The 23012-nt window shown below is 43.5% G+C and overlaps 1 protein-coding gene across 5 annotated transcripts in view; it reads right to left on the bottom strand.

The window, feature by feature from the left end:
* LRR (capping protein regulator and myosin 1 linker 1 leucine rich repeat protein) overlaps positions 1-23012 on the bottom strand; it is a 213580-nt gene that overhangs the window by 41580 nt on the left and 148988 nt on the right. For 3 of the 5 annotated variants that reach the window (XM_072286631.1, XM_072286635.1, XM_050193593.3), the window contains 3 exons: positions 21623-21751; positions 7608-7677; positions 7427-7486 (listed from right to left, as the gene is read on the bottom strand). In XM_072286631.1, coding sequence (XP_072142732.1) covers positions 7427-7486; positions 7608-7677; positions 21623-21751 — 259 coding nt within the window. Of the gene's footprint in view, positions 1-7426; positions 7487-7607; positions 7678-8749; positions 8771-21622; positions 21752-23012 lie in introns of all 5 variants that reach the window. The other 2 variants (XM_072286632.1, XM_055061901.2) reach the window with 1 other exon arrangement.

The raw sequence follows: 23012 nt of genomic DNA, 5'->3' as shown, positions 1-23012 counted from the left end.
CGATTATGAGTCACACCGTAGTGGCAGACTCTGGATTAATTTTGACACTGTGGTGACCCAAAATCTAAGTGCACGTGCATTTTCTATTTCACCCGTCAAAATGCGGCTGCTGTGGTCGGGATCAAATCCCCGACCTCAAGCAATGTCATAGCCGCAAAGCTACTGTGGCAGGCACAGATACGTTGACGTGACATGCGACTGCTTCCGTAGTGTCGCCTGGACCCTGCGGTGCACTTTAATTAATGCTCTGCTACTGCATGCCCTGCATAAGTTATCTGCTTGACATATTTGTATGGTGTTTAGTTTTCAGAAATATCAGAAATGTACTGTACCGTACCTTGAACTTAAGTTTATCCAGTTTTCCCGCAACCGCCGTCATGTTAGAGTAGTAGAGTTTCCTTTTCCTTGCCTTCTCACGTCACCTTTTCCCTGTCCTCCGCCCCCTCGTATGGGAATTACCCCTTTTCTCCCCTCATCTCTACAGTTCTTCTGTCGCCTCTGGACTCGCATGTTAGTAGAAAGGTAGGCGCTGCAATTTCTGCAAAGCTCTTGAGAGGGGTCACAAATAATTACAGCTGTCAAGAGGCTAATGTGGCGATGCCTAGGGAGCTCCAGAGGGCATTGGGCACATTCGACACGGTGGGGTACAAATGAGTTTCTTGCGTCGCCTTTCTTCTCTTCCTTGCTCCTGTCATGTATATACACGCTCTGAACAACCCCTCGATGCGGTGTGCCAGACAGCAGCAGCAGCAGCAGTGAGAAAGTCAAAGGAAGAGGCAAAGAAAGCTTCGCTTTAAGAACGGTCAATAGAAAAAGAAGGCTTACACAAGAAAATGAAGTGACGCAAGAACGAAATAATGCATTGACCACCACAAAAGCAGAGATACTACGACAAAAATTTTCTGTTTGCCCTGCCTTCCCTAAATCCAAAAGCACAAATTAAATCCACTTGAAACTACAGTCACCTTCTATTATCTCAACTGAAAAATTCAAAATCAATAGAACTAGGGGTGTGGCAATATCAAAATTTACAAGTATTAATTGAATGCTGAATGATGATAAGCAGATGCATTCATCAAGTTTCTTTAACATGTTGGAAGGTTATAGCTATGTTGCCAACAATAAAATATGGACTAGCAAACCACTGAAGAGCTTGTTCATTTGACCCTTGTTAATTCAGAGAAGTGAATAATTCATACCATCTGTCTTCTGTCTCTCCCCGCCAACATGTGCGCTACTAATAGCATCAAATGCCTGTTAACACAAAGGCATTTCGTCACGTACCAGATGCCACTCGGAGCATTTGTTGTCAAGCAATAAGCTCAGGAGCACAGGACTGCATAAATGATGACAATTGGGCGAGGCAAAAGCTGTGCCAGCACCTAACCAAAATGAAGTAGTGGTGCACTGCTCACATGATCACTGCTTAGAGAAGGCCCATGGAAACACAGTCTTCAATTTTCCATGCTTCTTGTGCTACATGCATGCAGGATTCTTGCGGCACAGCACATGAAGCAGGCCCCTTCTACTGTTTTCCTTCAGTGTGAGATATCTGACCAATTTGCTGTCACAGAAATTCTGCATTGGCAAGAATATAACGCAACCACAAATTCATGGGGGGTGTGAGCGTGAGGAAGGGCCCCTTCAATTCTATCTAAAAAAAATCTGGCAGAGACTCTAAAGACTGCTTATATGTGGGAATGCAAAAGCATTATGGTCGCTTTGGTGAAATTTATTTTTCCGTGCAATCCTTGTCTGCACAATCTCTTGCCTGAACTTTAATTGTGCCTTGGTACGGCCAAATTCAAACACGGCAAGCGTCTGAATGTACTTGCTTGCCCACGAGGATTTCATAACTTGAAGGACTGCTCAGCGACATTCAATAGGACATTATTGTTTTTTATTTTATACACTCAATTTATACACTCATGACGTGGCGCCACCTCCTACCCAATGGCTGTGTCGTCGCGTGCCCAATGACGCACACACTATAGACTAGCCATTTAGTCAGCCAGATGGCTGCGACGTGACGTGTGCAATGATGCACGTGCTAAGCATGCATTTAGTCAACCAAAACCGTGGAGCTGCTGTGGCATCGGGGAAGCGTGCTTGTTTCACACCCCGGAGGCCTGGGTTCGATTCCGACGCAGACCGAAATTTACCCAATATTCTTTTCAAGGCATTAACTTACTTTGTTTACAGGAACCTCTCTGAGAAATTTGTTGTCAATTTGAATATTTTTGATGTGGTTTTACTTTTTACCATCGGTCCTTTTTGGTACCATCATTCAGTCACGCCGCCGACTACAATGGCGGATTTTCACGCGATTGGGCATATAATGCCTTCGCATTAAAAAAAGAACTGATTACAACCGCACTACCAAGGATGTGTAATGCACCAACACTTATTTAGAATAGCACCTTGCAGCCTAGTGCAAAGCATGTAGGCATCATGGTAATGCCCACAGGAGATTGCCCATCACCCATGGGCTCTGCAAAAGCCTGGAGTCCTGCTCAAGCATGTATCATGATAAAGGATCGCCCATTGCTCTGTGTTATAATATGTTATACCAGGAACATGATGTTCAGCACACAGGGCTCAAGGCATGAAACAGGCTGTTGGCTTATTTGCATAGTGAGGCGACATGGATGGGCCTTGATGCAGCAGATTGGGATCATTGGACTTACACAACCAAGAAAACCATTCTTGTTGCAGTTGGTCTCCTTTACACAATCACCCACATTCCTATTCGATGCCCCAAGTTGCACCCTTCGTGTGTGAAAAACCGTGCCCCTTTCCGCCAAGAAGTTGGCTTTCATGCAAGGCTTGGTCGTCTGGCTGCTGAGCTTACCTTACAGGCTAAATTAGGCTGACACCAATGCGGGCTAAGTAGCACAAAATTCAGCGCACGTTCGCAGGTTATATAGAAACAAAAGCAGAAGATTTCGGCACATCATAAGCTGCATTTCAAGAGCTGTTGGGCTTTCATAGGGAGCACAGAAAATTGTCACAAGCGGATTCATTCCCAATTCCTTCAACTTTTCACTGTCATGTTATTCGAAGCTGCAAGATTGAACGGGCCCATTCCTATTTCTTATATTTTATATTTTACTTTTTATTTCTTTCATCCGAGCTGGCTCTTTTTTGATACATCTTCTCAGTGACCACTCAATGTAGACGCTTAAAGCATCAACTGGCACGACCAATTCGGGCCAAATGAGTGAAATAAATGCAGATTGTTCATCCTACTGCCCTCATACAAACATAGACTATGGCTTGACTCGCTGGTGTTCTTAAAATTTTAAATTTGCACTAATGAATTCAAATAAACTTCAATTAGCAAAGCTTGTACTCGGTGTATAACCAATTTATGCCGTTTGTATTTTGGCACACAGTACTAAAAAAAAGAAAAACTGTGCCTTTTTCCCTTCTCAGTGCTAGTTCTTTTTTCTCTTGGAAGGGGCAACAATGCTGCTTACAAAGCCATATGTCTGTCAGTGCCCACAGGGATTTAGATCCTTTGTTAACAAATGATATGGTTATATATGACCTGTGTACCTATGTCTAATTGTCTACATGCCATTCTTGTGTCCCCTTTTTCCCGTTAACATTGTTGTATTGCAGCTGACAAGCCTCAGCGAGAAAAGCACATGGCATGCATGTGTTACACTCAAATTAAATTAAATTTGGGGTTTTACGTACCAAAACCACTTTCTGATTATGAGGCACGCCGTAGTGGAGGACTCTGGAAATTTCGACCACCTGGGGTTCTTTAACGTGCACCTAAATCTAAGCACATGGGTGTTTTCGCATTTCGCCCCCATCGAAATGCGGCTGCCGTGGCCGGGATTTGATCCCGCGACCTCGTGCTCAGCAGCCCAACACCATAGCCACTGAGCAACCACAGGGGGTATGTGTTACACTCAACAGACAGATCAGTGTGCTACATGTGAATGTGCATGCAGGCCTTATAAGGATATTCTGTTATCACATTACTTGGACTTTTAGGCCCAACAGCTCTACAAATTGCCACAAAACAATTTTAAATATGGCGTGAATGCCAACTTTTGGAAAAATCTGTATACATAGAGTAAGCTATTCTCATTTTGGATTTTGTGTATAAATATACATTTTTTTCCCTGTTAATAGTGGCATTTGCAAGGACAAAACAAGTTCACTTTAGGCTGCTAAACAGACCGGTCTGTGCATGAGCCTGAATGACACTCAAAAACTTTGAGCAGGAGGCAGCTATGATATAAGAGTGACGGCCAAATCTAGCAGTGTCTGACCAAAATATGTGGCTAATGAATGGTGATGAGCACCTAATGGCAGATTTGTTTTTTTAAAGAACACATATGGGGCATGTTTTTGCTAGAGTTACTGTATATGCTACCACAGGTAGCAGAGTTGCGCGTAGGTCCGCCATCTTGCCTGGGAAGCAACCAAATCTATGCGGCGAAGCCGCACTCCGTTTTTGCAGGCGGCATGCCTACCGTATCGTCGATCGACAGTTGGTAGTTTTGCATCGCTTTCGTACTGCTTGTCCGCCTAACCGCAAACAAAGCGCATCGAAACAGCTGACTGCATAAGATCGTCAAGAAAAAGGCGCCGAGATCGGTCCCCACCGAAGCTTAGGCCTAGCGTATCCGCCGAGTCCGTCTGCACGCTCTCGGCGCGCCTAGGCTCAGGAATCAAAAAGTCTAACACGGATAAATCATTCTATATTTCAGGTTTCGCATCGGTGTTCTTAAATAAACCATTTTTTTCATGTTTACAGTGCCAGCACAAGTAGCGATGAGCGCCGATGTGACGCGTCATAAACAGAGGTATATATGTGCTGTCGCTGAAGGCTCCCGTCACTAGCCTGCGCTTCTCTAACGAAGATATATGACTAGACAGACGTGTCGACTGAAAGGCATCACTGAACTAAGAAAACGTTGCATATTCTTCGCGTGAAGAACAAGAAACAGCTATCCAAATCAGTAGTAACAGCCCATACAGCGTCCCGGGTCGGCGGTTCATTTAGGACTTTTTTCAAAGTTAAAATGCCAGTCGCAAGTGAAAATCGATGTTGTGGCACTTCCGAGCATTCTACTGAATACAGACAGCAAAATGTTCTTTGTGGTACAGGCGTGTGTTGTATATGCAGGGCGATAGCGCATCTACCATGACTGAGCGAGACATCTCTGTGAAACTAAAACTGCTTCTCGATCCTTGACATGGCATATTATCCATCTGTGTTGCCCTCCTGGCGTGGCGCAGTGGTAAAGTACCGGGCTTGGGATCTGTAGGTCCGACGATCGAAGCCTGGTCGCAGCTTTTTTTTTTTCTTTTTTTATTGCACCAAATCGCTCTATATTGCTTTTTGTATTCCAACAAAATATATACGGTGTGCAGGCACCGCGTGTTTAACGCGCTATAGTTATTTTTCGCACCAATACCCAGTGCCTCCGAGTACGCGCGCCTCCTGCCCAGCATCCAGCGCGCGGCACTGGGCCCATAATCCGGCGCTGCACTGAACACTGGATAATGGGTACTCGGTTTTGCATTAGGGATACCTGCTTATGTGCCAAAGCTCTCAACGTGTAGGCAGTCTAAAACATTACTGGTGAATCAATTACCAACCATTAGTATTTCGACACTGGTACCCCATTAGACTTGCTGTAGAAGCGTACCCACCTACTAGCAGGCACTGGATATCAGCCACACTGGATATCAGCCACACCTGCAAGTACCACTTCATTATGTGCCTTTTCACTGCAGGGATGCCAAAAGTAACCTGTGGGAGTGTAGTGAAAGTTTTTCTCTCGCAGGATTGACATAGCTACATTGACATAGCTATATAGCTAGCTCTCCGCAGCTAGCCCGCACGCGAACAGCGAACGCCAAGGTCGGCCGGATTCGCTTTGAATTTGACTGGCGATAACTTGTGTCAATCCAGTTCGCTGCAGCGGCGGCGTCGGGAAATACAAAAATTGGCCCGAGCATCTGCTTCTCCGCAATCCACGGTTGCTTGACTACCACGTGATGACGCTCTGCCAATAGAGGCGCTAGCGGCGTGATAAAACAGACGCGCAACTCTGCTACCTGTAGTAGCATATACAGTAACTCTAGTTTTTGCAAGCAACATATGCATGCTGGTGTTCACATGGCAAAGCTTCTGTACTAACTTCTTTGTCTTCACTCTTTCTTAGCTTCTACCACACTAAAAGAAACATGAATGAGGAGTGCCACTCGGCATTTACAAGCCAACACTGCTGGAAGACATGCACCAAACGTACAGTGGCCATGCTATGATTGAAGACAAATGAGTGAATTCTGCTAACAACTATGGCACAAATAAATGCAAGTGTCGTCTTTATGCACAAAATGATTGCAGAGCTTATTTTCAGTCAAGATCTCACTTTTGGTGAATGCTAACTAGCCCCTCAGCTACACAGCTGCCGCATGCTCTGCATGCACACCAGGATGTGGTATACTGCACGTGCCTCCAGCTGGCGAGTGTGGCATGTTACATGAGAACGAGCTCCATGTGACCTGGTATCAAGACAGTTTGCTTCAGCTAAAGCAATGCCCCTTTGAGAATAGAGATACTTTACCACCCCGTACAGTACAGGCCTCACTCTTACATCTCAGTGACACTGCTTCATTCATACTTCTCTAGCTCACATGGCTGTACAACTTGGGTTTGGACATTTCAGTCGGGTATTGCATCCCCAATTTATATTGAACTCTTCTTACGTGCTTATTTTTAGCATAACATAATGACTGCAGGTACACACACAATATTTGGCACTGAAAAGACCGATTCAATAAAATTTTTAGTTAAGACTAAGGTACACTATAGTAGTCTAAATTTTCTCTAGTTAATGCTTTTTAGTTTTGTCATTGGCTTGGCTGTTGCTTGCAATAAAAAAAAATTGAACATGCTTAATTAAAAAAATAAACCTGCCACTTGAAAATATGGCCAATAAAACACTAAATAACAATAGGTAAATAATGTTTTGACTGTATGGACTATGAGATTAGTGTTGCATGACCCTTGTGGACCATGCAGTATGGTTAAGTACATGCTCAAAACTCTTTGTTAACTACAATGGTATTAAAAAAAAAATTTTTTTTAAACTGAACTTGCTGCACCTGTCATCCACCACACAGAAGCATGTACCTGCAAAGTAGAGTTAGTGCTGCATGGGCACAATGCACACATAACAGCTTAACGTCTCACTATATAGACAAGTAGAAAGCACAACCAGCATGGCCTTACGGAATAATTCTGTATACAATTTGTTCTATTTCATGAAGTACTTTGTTCGTGGTAAATTTTCCCCAGCTTAATTACATAAAAAAACAGCTTTGGTTTGCAAGCAAACCAAGCTGCTCAGTATGACTGAACCAATGCCTGCTTTTTCCTTTTAAAACTTACTTTCTGAGCCTTTTGGCAAGAGGTCAGGGATGTCATCTGCTGCAATTCCTTCGACACTATCTGAAATGTGGCATCAGCCAATGTCAGCAAACATGCTCACACACACGTGCAAGGAAATTCTAATGTGGTTTTGAAATGGTAGAAGAAATACTATATCAGAAGAAAATGCCATTAAACTGACCTACAACAGACTGTGGCCTCAGTTTCCTGCAGTTAATGCTTTTTCGTTTCATTGGTAACTTGGGTGTCGCCTGCAACAAAAAAAATTGCAAACATTCATAAAAAAAAAATCAACCTGGCCCTTGAAAACTTGACAACACATACAAATTTGTAAGCCACAACAATCCATATTTAATGGAAATAATTGTCATCCACCCAAATGTTGCTCAAAACAACAAAAGAAACTCATATGGTCCTTGCCCTCCAGGGCTCCCTTGTAGCTTTTGTTCAACTCTAGGTTGGATGACAATTCTTCCTTTTCATAATAAGACTTCCTCCACCATGTAGATTTCTGCAGAACTGTTTTGACACATTCAGTATTAGTGTGCTTCAAGCTGTTAATTAACCAAGCTTCACTCTGAGAACTGCTAGCCTCCTGGTTAGCTCAGATGCTACAAGGACTGCCCTAGAAAAGCATTTGCCCCAGGGTTTAAAATTTTTTTGTCAACTGCGAAGCTTTCCAACAAACCTGTATGGGTTTCCTTTGTAGCTTTGTGCTACTCTAAGTTGGAGGACAATTTCTGCTTTTGATATATCTTCCTCCACCTCACGCATTTCTGCAGAACTGATTTGCCAACAATACATTGTTTACTACATTGTGATGCCCATAAAGAAAAGGCAACATTGTTGCTTGATTTGCTAATAACAGCACACTGATTGCTGCACAACAGCATGTGAATATAGATTATTCCAGTGCAGACAAGAAAAAAGGTAGGGTTCCATTAATAGACCATTCATAAACCAACTTCTCCAAGCTATATTTGTTTTTATTGGCTAGAAAACCAGCTAAAAATGTGTGGAATGACTAAACTTATCTATTATACACACACTAGCAAGTATATGCAAGAAATTTCACGCCTGCCCTGTGAAAAAACAATACTTCCTTGTCATCACATGCAAATTCACTTGCTCGAAAAACAAATCAATGGAGACTATCCAAACGCCAGAGTAATTCTAGGACTAAGACACAGTGTTAGCTACTAAAAAGGGCACCAGCTTTGGCACAGCATAGAATAAAAATGTCTTCTATATCACTGCTTGTGAGCAGTTGCCGAAAAAGTCACATTAATGCCACATGTGTACAGTACACTTTTCCATACTTACTAGGTTCAACCAAGCCAACTGCTGCAGTGCAAAGTGGAGAGGAAACCAACAATTGAAATATCAGAACACAGCACAACTAATGTTCAGGCACAAGCAAACCAGCACTATAAATAGCATCATATTAGTAATATGCTGACAGTAATATAGGGCAAACAATTTTAAATGACATTAACACAGATGCAAACCTGGTCATTAATAATGAGACTGCCTAGTACCTCTCAACTAATACAAAAAAAAGAGAGAGAAGGAAGAAACCTTTGTTTGATATTCATTGCCTTCAGTAAAAAGCCCCAAAAACATTTTCATTCAAATATAAATTAGCAGAAAACATTAACAGTTGCTGCAGCAATAACATTGGCTGTTTTCAAGTGCAGCAAGAATGGCAAGCCCCCAGATGTTAAGATATTGACAAGCAAGAGCACTCGGAGAGATACCCCCGATAGAAAATAAGAGGAAACTACAGACAAGCCCTAATGAAACAAGAATAGGAAACAAGAACCATGCATTTCATTTCCCAGCTTTCCAGTGTGACACAGCTGTGATTCATTCCCCTTTGTTTTGTTTGGAAGTAGGTTGAGAAGCATGCAAGATGAATGTATCACAAATACTATTTAAATATACTATTAGGGTACATTAGGCATATATATCGAAATATTGAGAGAAGGTGAGTATCAGTATCTGTTTCAAAGATATAATATTTATGGTATTTGTATCTTAAAATGCCCAACACACTTGCAACTTACTTATATTGAACATGAAAAATAAATCCCTTGAAACATACTGGTCATTTGATATATATTAAAATCTGAGCACCCATACCGTATTTTTGCATATACAACCTGCCACCGCATATAATCTGCACCCCCAAATACAACAGCCCAGAAAAAAAGATAAGAAATCCGCACGTATAATCCGCAGAAGTAACTGCATACAACATTGCTTAAATCATTGAAAAATCAGCCTCCATTCGTGGATGCATGACTTGCCACATCATATCTTCAGCCAGCGGCTCTGCCCCACCAATCTACGGCAATGGTGACAAAGCCAGATGTTATCACAGACGAATAAGTTACATGGTATGCGACGTGAATCGGATCACTTCGAAGCTAGCACTCACACGACAGCGGATAACAGCAGAGACGGAGGAGCCCTCACATCGGCAACAATGACTGAGCAAACGCGATCATGCCGAAAATCCCAATGGTGATTTGGTTCACCGCAACATCAAAAAGCGCTTCACGCATACTGAGAGAGTGCCGCGGGAACGAGTGACATACAAGTTTGCTGGTGCCACATGCACTATTCGCTAACCACTAAACACAAAATGGTGACTCAAAGTGGAGGAGAATGGCTGACCGGGAATGAGGAAAGAAGGAAGCTTCGGCCCGCAGGGGTGAGGAGAAGGTGGGGTTTCCTAGGAGGTAACGAAACTTTGAATGGTGGAGAACCTTGCAATGACCCCCCCCCCCCCCCCCCCCCCCACCTACTATTATATTTAAAAAATTTTGGTACGGCTTACATGGGCAAAAATATGGTAACTCACCCTAGTGTATGCCTTCAGAGCATTTCATTTATCACAAATTTTTCGATCATGTGGTCAAGGATGCTTTGACTGCATGTTCAGACACAACCGGAGAGTGCAATGTGAAGCATAACCCAATAGAGAAGTAGATCTCACTGGGTTGCTGCGCTACTTACACAAGCTGCTGCAAGAGTCGCATCATAATGCTGTGCAGCACTATCACACAGGTCAATTATACTTGTGTATAACCAACTAATCATAAGGGTTTGTCAAACCTAAGTTCGCATATACTGAAATATGTGATATATCAAACCATATTTAATGCACAAACCAGTTAATATTATAATTAAACCAGTTTATATAATAATTGGGTTTAACAGTAGAATTGCTAGAACTGCCTTTTCCTTGTCAGTGTTTCTTTATATAGTTTCATATTTACTGGTACAGCTAATGATGTTAACTAGCCCACCTAGGCCACGATTTTGTAGCAATGCTTTTACCCTATACTAATGCCTTTCGGCGCTTTATGCATTCGTGAGTGGCTGCATTCGACGCTCCGCCCTTCTCACGTACGCAAAAAGAGCGAAAGGCATTGGCATCAGGAAAAGGCATCGCTACGAAATTGCGGCCCTAGATGCCCAGGATTCTCTATGCATTTGCACTTTTCTCCAGTCTTGCACACCACCATTGTCTGTTCATTTAACAGCCTCAAACTACCTTTCAAAGACCGTTCTGAATGCTGCCATTTCATGCCAGCCACTCACTTTTTTTTTTTGCATTTGCTATCCGCACATTTGAAAGAAGAGATTTTTATTTTAAACTGATGCGAGTCGACAACCATGTGCCTGACGTGTGCATGTAGTGACACTAGGTTGCAGGCTCATTGGTCAAGTGTTCAGACACAAAACAGCTACTGAAGGAAGCCTTTTAAGTTACCTGTATGAATTTCACGCTGCAGCACTTCCTGTGTTGCGCTGCCTCCTTGATACAGATACCAGACCTTTTAATTCTGCACAGTGCATGCTTCTTTCATTCCCCTTGAAGGGACATTAAAGAGAAAAATAATTCGAACTGTAATAGTAAATTATGTGTCTACAATACCAAAAAGGCCACTCTTACCATGAGAGGAAGCTTGACAAGGATGATGCAAAAATAAAAGACAGGTGGCAGCACTGCCTTGTAGTTCTGCCACCAACTCACCAAGACTTCACAGATTTTGACAGGGTCAGCATGAGCAGTTAATTTTTATAGCTAAAGATGGACTACATTGTATTAAAAAAAAGTCAAAGACTGAACTGAAAGATTCAAGAACATGTACTCAGCTACAAACTGCCAAATATGAAAGAATACTTTGAAATCCATGGCATCACACTGACATACTGGTGCTGGCAGTTCGGTGTGGAATTCAAAAATATAAATTTCACCTTGATAGTTCTCTCCCAATAATCAACCTACTACTGTGAAATTAACGAAAGTAAAGTTTTGCAAGCATATGAATGAATTCTGGGGTTTCACATGCCAAAACCACAATTTGACTATGAGGCACACTGTAGTGGGGGGGGCTCTAGATTAATTTTGACCACCAGGAGATTTTTAACGTGCCCCCAATGCACAGGCCACTGGCGTTTTTGCATTTTGCCTCCATCGAAATGTAGCTGCTGCGGCCGGGATTTGATCCTGCGACCTTGTGTTTAGCAGCTCAATACTATAGCCGCTAAACCTTTTGCAAGAATACTTGATCTGTCTAAACTGATTTAATGTTTCTTTTAGTATCTTTTAAACTAGCAAATATAATGAAAGCATACCTCAACGTATTTTCTGCATGGGTTGTGGCAATTCTATGCAGTTCTGTTGCCATGCTGTTTTGTCTGTATGCTGCTTTATAATGCATTTGATTGCAGTAAAGAAAACTAACAGCCAACAGAAGTTGCCATTTCACTGCACAAGTTTCAAATTCTGAAGTCTTAGGGTTAAAGTGATGAAGCTCTCAGTATATTGTTCAGTGATGGCACAAAGAAACTGAACAAAATGTTGAAATTTGAACATATGGAGCTGCGCTGCACTGTACCTGTTAGACACAGTAGAACCCAGTTAATTTGATCCCGTTTCGTAAGATTTCCCGGTGCCAATGTCTGCGATTGAGAATGCAAAGAATGACCCAATACAGATAAGCTTCTTTCTCAACTGGTTTATATGTTCCTCAAAAACACAATATTTCGGCGCCAACATTCTGTATATACTATAGCCAAACTGTGAACGAACATAAACATTTTCTTATCCCATGTAAACAAGAAAAGGTGCAAGGCACACACGATCGAGAGCAGTATAAACGCCTACAACGGCAGTTTGCCTGAAGTACTTGCCCATCCATGTCACATGAAAATGCCGCCCTGCAGTACACAGTTTCCTATTCTAGTGCAGTGCAGTCCACTTATGACGATACCACATATAACAATATTTTGGTTATAACAATAAGTTGACTAAAGAGTATCGATTTATGCATTAGAGCTATGACAAAAAAAAACATATGTTATGATATGTTATCCACCGCATATTGGATATAACTATAAAAATTCTGCCTTTTAGGCGGTGATGCAGAATAATCGTGCTATTAGCTTTGCTAAGTTCCCCTTAACCGAGACGGGGCGAAAAGTTTGCCTGTGTGAGTTTGTATCTGCCACCATTACCTCGCAGCATGTCCTGCCAGCGCGCAGATCGCGAAAGCCGCGGAGAGCATCGCAAGTTGGCACGGCGTGCCACAAGATGGCATCAGCTGCTTTGCGTCCACGTCGCCGGCGAGCATACAGAGAGAGAGAGAGAGAGCTAGAAGCGAATTGCGCCTGCACTCCCTTTCTACAGCCTCCCTCTCTTCCTCATGGAGCACGGAAATGCGCCGCGGAAGAAGCGGTTGGTGCGCCGACAAAGCGCAAAGCTGTGTTGCTCGGAACAAAGCTGCAAATTTCGCAAGACTGGAGCAGTCAATGATATTGACGATTCTGAAAATCATAAGTGCCATGATCATGAAGGCTAGAACCAGTGACCATGCCGATGAATGGAAACGGCGGGCTATATGCCCTAGGGCGAAGCCCCCATGTGTGAAAACAACACAGTGGCAGCCACTGACATTGCCAAACTGTGACAGCATGTCACTACTGGCGATAAAATAGCTAGTGCTTCGATGGAGGAGTTTCCGATCGCAGATAGCGCTGCCTCGTTCTGTGAAGAATCTTTGACGGGGTGATCGTGGTCACAACAGACGGCAGCATAGTGCAACGGAGACGGAGGTTGACAATGGCTTGTCTTTGAAACTGATCCCAATGTTGACGCAAAGTGCACTGTCGTCGATAGAGTCGCTCACTGATTTCATGCACCATAAATTATAGCCACCACTGTTCGTGCAGCCACTGGACACGATGTACACCTCGGTTCTGAACCTGAAACTTCCGCAAAAGCAAGTGCAGATTTCCGACTACTTCAGTGCGCCTAATGCTTGACATGCTGTTTAGAGGTAAAAACAAACTTCTTAATTTTCACAGCCTTCTTTCTACAATGTCAATTCTTTATCGTTAGTGGCAAACTTGGTTTTGAAGCTATAAAGGTATGTTTGGCAGCTTCTTCTTCTTTTTTTTTTTTTTTTAACGGCAGTCCAGATATAGCGATAATTGGTTATAACAAGTGGATTTTTCGTTCTTGATATCGCGATAAGTGGATTGCACTGTACCAGCAAATACCATCGCGGGTCGTTGCACTTCGCCATTTACAGCTATCGCCGCCAACTGATTGCGATAAGCATCTTCACCGACCGGTTTCATACTGCGTGTGGCGTTGGAAGTGTACTGCATGCTTTTAATAGGCGATAACGCAAACATGTCGCCATTCCCTGCTGCAGGTAGCGTGAAGTGAGCGTCAATATTTCACTCTGACATCATCATGGCATCGTATCCAGCGTTGCCTACCAGCTCGATTTTGTTTCGGTTTCCCATTACAGTCATCTTTAAACGACAATGCGCATCTCAGGTCGCTCAGGCCAAACAAGCTCGACGCGTGTCAGCATATTGTGCAGCAACAATTCGCGCCGAATGGGCACAATTGAAACTTCCAGCCGAAATGCACCTGAAGAAGTTGTTGACCCAGGCTGAATTCAAGGAGAGCAAACATAAGCTTGCCTAAGCCACAAAAACGAAAATTCGCATCTTGGGCAGCTCGAGCCACACAAGATCGGCATGCGCCGGGGCATCACATGCTGCAACGAATTCGCGCAACGCTAGGGTGGCTAGCAATGTTTCGCTACATGCACATGTCAACTACAGTGTAGTATGCCGAATTTTTAAATGACTTCAGATCGTAGTTTCCCTCATCGGCAATTTTTTTTTCTTGAGTTTTTTTTTTTCTCCGAAACATCTGAACTAGGTTTCACTGTATTTGTGAACGAAATGCTTCTTTTTATCATGCACATTTACTTCTGCCCATTTCGAAAGTACCCACTGAAATTAAATTTTGAAGTTGTCTACTAAGCCAAACAGCAGTCAGCAGCAGGTTGCACCCATTGGCTCATTTTGCCTGCTTGGCAAGAGAGCAGCCACTTTATTAGAGGCTGGATTGCGCAACATTTTGACGACACACACAGAAGAGAAACACACACCACAGAGCGCTACTTGCAACTATTGTTTTATTCCCTTGTCAATGGAATAAATACAGGAAGATACTCAGGGGGGGCGGGGTGGAGCAAAAACCAAATAAACTGAAAAAAAAATTTTTTTACAAACATGGCCATCTACCAATGCCAAGCCGGCTTTGTCGTGTGATCATTTTTTGCTGCACTCGACATCGCAAAAAAGGAACAGGATACAATATTTCAGATTAGCGTGTGAGGAAATCTATTTCCTTTGCACTAAGGGAGACTGATGGCATGCTCACGCATATACATCCCAAACGCGCAATTTCAGCAGCTTCAATTATCTCTCGCGTTATTTGGCTGCCATCTTTGCTCCAAATTTCGCATTTCTTAAAGAATGGCCGACATCCGCAATCTCTACAATGTATCCCAAGGTGTCCGGCGACTGCTTTTGAAATGTTATAATCATGTTCCTTTAATCTTTCGTTCAAACATTGTCCAGTCTGCCCGATGTACTTTCTGCCGCACTGAAGTGGAATAGAATATACCACTCCCTCAGTGCAGTCGACGAACTTTTTTCTGTGTTGTTTTTCACAGCCTCGTTTCTGTGTGGCACCTGGGTTTACCATTGCACACATGCTCAGCAATTTTTCCGGTGAGGAGAACACCACTTTTACATCGCATCTTTTACCAATTTTCGTTACTCGGTGCGCAATCGAATGAATGTATGGCATCACCACTATTTTTTCTCGTGTGCTTGGACTGCAAGGCTCCTTCCCAGATAACGGTGCCCTGGTTCCGATTTCCTTGAGCAAACATTGTATACTAATACATGGAAAGGATAACCTGCCTCCGTGAGCCTGCACGTTTGCTCCTGAAAGCTGTCAGCAATGCTATGATGGCACGATTTTTGCAACGCGTTTCTGTAACATGATTTAACTATGGCTTGTTTTAAGACTTCCGAATGCGCAGATTCAAAGGGCAAAAGATGCTCATTTGCACGCAGTTCATATTGCCAACAATGACTGAAGCCCAGACTTAGTTTTAAGTCAAGAAACCTAATTGATCCACCATCTGGCTCTTCACTTGATCACCAATGGCTCTAGCCCCTCTCTGAAAATTCTTTCTAGGTGTGTCAACGGCGACTGAGTCTTCTTTTCAACATTGTCCACTAAAACTAAATAATCAACAAACCTGAACACATGAGCAACCCATGAATTCATGAAGCACGCCGCTAGGGTTCCGTCAATGGTGGCTAGGAACAGGTCACTCAGAATCGGTGCGATAGACGAACCTATACATATTCCTTGTTTCTGAAGGAAAATGTCTCCATTCCATGATGCATAGGTGGATCTTAAATACAAAGACAACAACTCTAAAAAGGCTTCAACATGTATCTGTGAATCATTTTGAAAGGCAACGTTTCCGTAATTATGCAAAAAGGAGGTGAGGCATGCAGACAGGACACAAGAGTAGAGAAGCGGACAACACGAATGCCGACTATCAACTAACTATCAACTATCAACTAGCCGTAATTGCCAATACATTGTTCAATGCACAGCAAGAGCTCTTTGTAAGGAATAGAGTAAAATAAGTCTTTGACGTCAAAAGAGTAAGCCAAATACCCCTTGTCAGAATTTGCTCGTAGGAATAAAATAGCTTGCTCAGAATTTTTTATTAAAAAGGGGTCGTCAATGCATACACACAAAAATTGCATGACAAAGTTGTGATTTTTGTGGTGAATAAACAAACATTCCATGAAATTACTTGTTGCATAGGTCGAAAGTAAACATAATGGAGGCATCACTGTTACATTAAAGGAATTTAATTAACCCCTTCACCAGAGCTCCGCTTCACATGGGTTCCAACATGTGCGTTGGATCTGCATATTCTTTTGCTCTAGATGTATTACAAGCATGGAATTGTAGCTTTAGACGGTCTTGTGTGCGCTAGTCCAGTTTTATTGTTTTTTCCCTATAAATGCAGAATATATTGTGTTCTACCAACAAATGGCCTCGTCTCAACTGTGCCAACAAATGGCTCAGTCTCAACTGCATAAAAAGAAAGAGACCTAACAGTACTGTGTCACACAGAGGTAGACATGCAGCGCTAAGGTTATTGCTCACTACACAAGCAGAGTTTAAAAAATAGAGCTGCTGCCACAGGGACAACTTAGATGATCTGGTGAGTAACTAAATTGGATTGCTTGTTTTCTAATCTAAACTATTGAAAAGTAAAAAATAAAAACAAAATTGCATCTATACCACAAAAATTTCAATAATAGAGCACATTGTTTGTATATAACCTGGCTGATATGCAGTCTTTGTCAAAGATGTTTTAGAGCCACACAACCTAACCGCACTATTGGGGGCGAGGACTTACGGAGTCGCCATCTGTTGGAAGCGCCGTCCTTGCATAGTATGAGTGAGGGATCAAGCGGCGCACTCATAACAGGTTTGGCTTACGGTGCTCAATAAGAACACCCCGTGGCAGCCCTTCTGGACATTTCTGAAAGTACTCTTAAAACGAGGGAAGTCTTTTACTGTCAAAATAATAATCTTGGGCAAACTGAAAGCACAGAATTGTTTACAGGAGCTATCTCTTTACCGAATATGTACAGTGAACGCCATTGTGTGCGGTCGCCGCGATGGTCTCACGAGGCAGCTTCTTGCGTGAAAGGTAGGCAAACGTTGAGAGCAAAATATGTGAAATATGTTCTTATAATGGGCTGTGTGTATAACCAAATGAAGCCTCAATGCAGCGATTGCACAGGTTCGCAGCGACTGACTGCGCGTCTGCATCCACGCCCACGCACAACATTTTGCTTTCACTGCGTGTGCGTTTTCGCACCGTGCCATGAAGATTAGGCTGCAGAATATGACCATTTGACAGTACACAAGCAACCATTGTTGCGTGGATGTTATCATAGCTGTTCAAAAATAATTTTGTTATAGAGACTTCGATGCCTATGACGACCGTGATGTGCCATCGCGACGATTCAATCATTTTTTTTTTCTATATTCTTGGCTGTCTTAATATTATTTCTCAAGTTGCATCACACTGTATGTTTATCAGTCTTCACAGTGTGCGATTTTCCACTACTTCTTTTTCGTAATCCATAGCATTAATTCATAACACAAACATGACCATATGCCATGCCTTCTTTTAATGTGCTTCTTACCGCTCCCTTTCCATTCGAGTGAACTTGCCAGTATCTAGCATCAACAAGTTCATAGACCAAACCGTCCTGACATTAGCCGGGCAGCGGGCGTGAGCGAGCATCTCAGTGCGCGTTTTCTGCTACTCACCGAACATCGCAGTCCCAGCGCTGTAGCAGAAATCTGCCGCGCGTCTGTGCTTGCTGCATACCAGAGTTGTAGCCGATGGCTGTCCACCGATTCTAAGTTTTGCGAGCCAAGTTTCACGTATCTTCTTGTCCTGCGGCTACGTGTGAATAAGGCTGACATTGGGCTCCATTGCGTACGTCCGGCACTGCAGCACCGAACAGTAGCCTACCATGCTGCAGGCCTCCGAAGGCAGCCACTATCTATTATAGTGCTTTCAAACGTTGCGAAGCAGACACCCAAGGCAAGAAAGCCTCAGCACTTAATCAGAAGTGCAGCGCAGGTGGGACTTTAAACTTTTGTTTTCAGCTCGCTTCGGCGCTTTCAAAGCAGCCTACGCGGCTGTTGTGTCCACGTGATCCCTCATGCCATGTCACGCCGATGATGGCGCCAGCGTTTCCAGTGGTGGAGCTCGCCCCCAATACTGGGACACCTTTAGGACTTCTACTGCTGCAAGGCTACCAATATAGAGGGCAACAATGCATCTCAATGTCTTGAGCTTCAGAGCAAAAGGAATACTAAATGAGCCCTGACACAGGGCCCAGCAACAGATCTTGTCACTCGTGCAGAAGCTTTGGAACATTTTATTAAGACTGCTCACAGTGCTGGGCAGTATCGATGATACATGTATCTTAGATACTATCTTAGATAGTCTTTGGGTATCTTGTATCTGTATCATGATACATCTGGCAAGACATGTACCAGTACTATATATATTTGCGATACATGAAAGAATGTATTGTGTATCTTAAGATACAAGATACTGGCTATAACAACATCACTGTACGAAACTATAAACGTCAGCTGAACTCCGCCCTCAAGCTGATACTGCTGCCACTAAGCCGCCTGAATAAAACTAAAGGCAGCCAGCATTTTTTTTTACCTTTCCACCAGATCCCCCCAGCAAGGGCTGGCGATGTCTGCACACAGCAGACTTTTTTGCTTGATTTTTGTTTTGTTTTTAGCTGCGTTAGTGCCTTGACATTTGCTCGTAGCCACCGTACTGTGTTGCGTACACCAATGCGTGCGGCGTCTTTCACGCAAATTCTGATACCGTTATAGTGTCATCATCGAAGTTTCTCTTTTTTGTTACGGAGTCTCAAGAGGGTTGACTTGCATCTAGTGGCTTTCACAAATCGGTGCTTTTGAAGAATTTCGTGGATGTAAGTTTGACTGTTGTGAACCAAAGCGTGGGTGGCACTGCTTCTGGGAGACGTGCATGAGGTGGTTATTTTCTGTGTGTGATTGTTGCTCGCAATCACCAAAGAAATTTGCAAATGTATTAAAGTATCTCATGATAAAAGTGGAACGTATCGTATCAGATACAATACCGGCGGTAGTATCTTGTATCTGTATCTCAAATACTTGTTGCCCGAGTATCTTGCATCACATCATGATATAATTACGAAGTATCGTTGCCCAGCCCTGAAGTCTGCACACCATGAAGGATGTCCACACATTAAAGGGATACTGAATAAAAAAATTTGTCGCTGAAATTTCTCGCTTCAATGACAGCTATCGCACCAAAAGTGACCAAAACAACACTCTTTCTGAGCAGAAATGAGCGAAAAGTAATTATTTTAATGAATATGTATCAAATTGCCGTACCTAGTGACGTCCTCTGAAGGCTCACTGCTTCCCGCCCATTGCGAGCGATCGCAAAGCCTCGGGGTGTCATTGAAAAGGCAGTGCCTCAAGCCTGACGTTGTGCCGTCTAGTTTCTCGAGGAAGCGTAAGCAACAAGATGTCCGAGGCGTGTTTGAAAAGAGAAGGCGAATATGTGTGGCTCTGCTATCGCAAACACTAGAGACCAGTAAAGGCCAGTAAAGTAGTGCCAAACCACACGCAAGACATACAAGCGCCAGCAACGCGTCCCTACGGCGTCTGTGATTCGCGTGGCCAACGCTGTAATAGACACCGTGGTTGTCTCCACTCTGTACGGAGCGGTGGGTGAGGAGGACATCAAACCACCCTAGCAGCTGCCGGAGAAGAGCGCCGTTTGGCAGGAATTTGTTGTTTATACGACATTCTGAGACAGATATTTGAACAATTCTGCCCGAATGAATTGAAGTTCGCGTAGTCTGCACTGATGACGACAAAAAACCGCCTACAAGGTACTGGTGGTGCCATCTTGCTCTCACCTAGGAAAGGAGCGCGCTGCTGCGATGAAACAATGGGGGAGCGGGCGTGTTAGCTAGCGCAGAAGGAATGTGCTGAACTGAGGTATATGTTACCTGCTCGCCACTTGTGTTCCTTGTAGTTGCCAGTTCTGCAGGCTGTGCATAAAAACTTTGTTCCTCTGCGTTTAGATTAAACAACTTCTTGGTGAAAGTATGGAGGAGACAGAACACGTGCCTCCAGTACCAGTTGCTACCTCTGATGGAGTGTCATCGGAATGCCGTTCGTTCCGGCGGTTGCCAGTCGTTCAGTTGGCCGCTCACTGAAGTCGGAGTTATAATCTCTGGTCATGCCATCACTCTCACTAGAACTTAGCACTGTGCAGGGCGCAACGTGGAAAAAACAAAACAGCGTGCAGCCGGTCAGTTTGCCCCGTCGCTGCTGAAGGTGGATGTGACGTCAGATCCGCCGGCTTGTTGTCGGGAGCGTGTTGCGTGTGACCCGGTGGCCGTTCACAGAGCGTCAAAAATAAAGCCATCCACTCAAAAATAACCCGAATAATGACTATATACAACAGCAATCGTGTCTTAGGAATGCAATTATGGTACTTTTGCAATATTCTTTTATTTTTATTCTGTATCCTTTAAGAAATGTTGCCCTCAATGTTAATCCGCTAGCCCAGAAATTGCTGATATCCATCACACATCCACATTTTTAATAAGCATTGCACCTAGCTTGTAGTAAGCTAGCTGTGCAGCCCCCAAGTAAAAGTAACTTGGTACACACTTAATAGCACAGGCATAATATATGAACACATATAGAAAGATCTCATAGCACAAATGACAACAAGCAAGTCTAGGAGCAGTGTTTCATGGTAAGTGAAGAATTAAAGGGCAGAGGAGACTAGAAGGAGTACGTGACTGCAAGGGTCATAAATACCAATCAGCTTGAGGGCAATTTTCAGTCGTTATTTAGGAAAAGGAGAGAGAGACACGGTAAGTGGGAAAGAAAAAGAGAAGAAGAAATAAAGCACCTGTGGTCAAGAAGCTCCGCCACCAAAGCGGCCAGACCTGGGCAAATCCCTTTGGTCCACCTTTAAAGACAAGCCACCAAAGGCGCATCCATCAAGGGCCTCGTGCTGAATGTACCCAAAGTTGGCCACCATAACAACACAAATAGGGGCGGGCATCTTAGTGCTCACAATCTGCCTCTAATAAAGCTTTTTGATGGGGTAAAGAGCAAGTATAGTAAGCTGACACTACAGGTCAACTTACCAGGGGTGAGTCAGAGCTTTCACTGACACTATCCTGATCACAGTGGGTGTCCCCACTGTGACTGTCTGGTCGCAAGCCACTCCGCAGGACATCTGGTGTCGAGCTACGCTGGCGATTGAGTTTTTCCACCTGCAGGTCAAAAAGATAAGTTCCCAGCTGTTATTCCAGAGTGTTTGCTCACTCGCACAACAGCTCTGAAATGGCAATGAAAGCCTGCACAGGTTGGCTTTGCTATGTGCAACTGTAATACTTGCAGTAATAGGGCATACAAGAACATTCATCTGTTTTATGCCTTGGGAAAACAATAAGGATAATTATCTAGAGAAAAAACAAATATTCTTTGCAGAAAAACCATATCAAATTTGTTTCAGCACAAACTGCAACACAAAATACGGACTATATCATCAGTGAAGCTTGGACTACTGCATATCTTCATTGTAAGAATGATCACTGAAGTAGTGAAGATGAGCTAGAACAGGAGGGCCGCACAGCTATGTGAGTGGCACCCTTTTCTCCCCCCCCCCCCCCCCCTCCTTTGAAATACTTGCCAAGCACTCGTCACATGGGAGAGGGAGCCATGGTCGACATGGCATGCCAATGAGTCTGTGCGCGGGTTACACAATTGAAGGAAACTACGGTTTGCAAAACTGCCTGCTTGAAAGCACAGGCGAGGGTGCTTCTTTTTTATGTCTCTCCCTTGGCATTTGCTTCTTGCGCTCATATTATTAAATGCTGAGCGGGGAAAGTCATACCACACCAGCACCAACTTTCAAGGAAAAGGATGACGAAGGTCGCGTATAGTCAAGCATAATCTTGTTAGCATGCTATTATCCCTTTAAAAGGTCTGTCTGTGCTACTTATTCAATTGCCAATGTTTATATTTTCTGTTGCAGAACTGCAACGTTTAGCACACTCTAAAAAGGAATAGTGAGAGCAGGATGAGTCAGGAAATGGGCAGCAGAACAGAATGGATGCATTATTCACTGTGGCCACAAAGGAGAGGGAGGGGGGGGCAGGCGACAAAAAAAGAAAAAAGAAGTCATTCTTTTTTGGCCAGAGCAACACCAGAAACAGTTCTGAATGGCTACCAGTACAGTTATCAGATGTCTCGGTACTCGTACTATGACTGAAAACCGGGTCTGCACGCATATGTAATTAAAGAATGCATACTATGTCCCGTGACAGTGGTCCTTCCCACTCCTAGTATGCTTCACCACATAGGTGTACAACAGTGAAGCTGATTCAAGAGAACCAGATATTAAGCAACGTGTATTAGACTTTTGCTTCATGTGCACTCCTAAATGCACATCTCGATCTGAAGCGAACTGAGTTATGCCTATCCTGCCTACACACAAATGACGGATTTAAATCAGACTTCGGCTAGCTACCT

Source organism: Dermacentor andersoni, chromosome 1, assembly GCF_023375885.2.
Source record: "Dermacentor andersoni chromosome 1, qqDerAnde1_hic_scaffold, whole genome shotgun sequence".
Taxonomy (NCBI): Eukaryota; Metazoa; Arthropoda; class Arachnida; order Ixodida; family Ixodidae; genus Dermacentor; species Dermacentor andersoni.
Note: the sequence above shows the minus strand (reverse complement) of the source record. Positions and strands in the feature narration are given on the sequence as shown.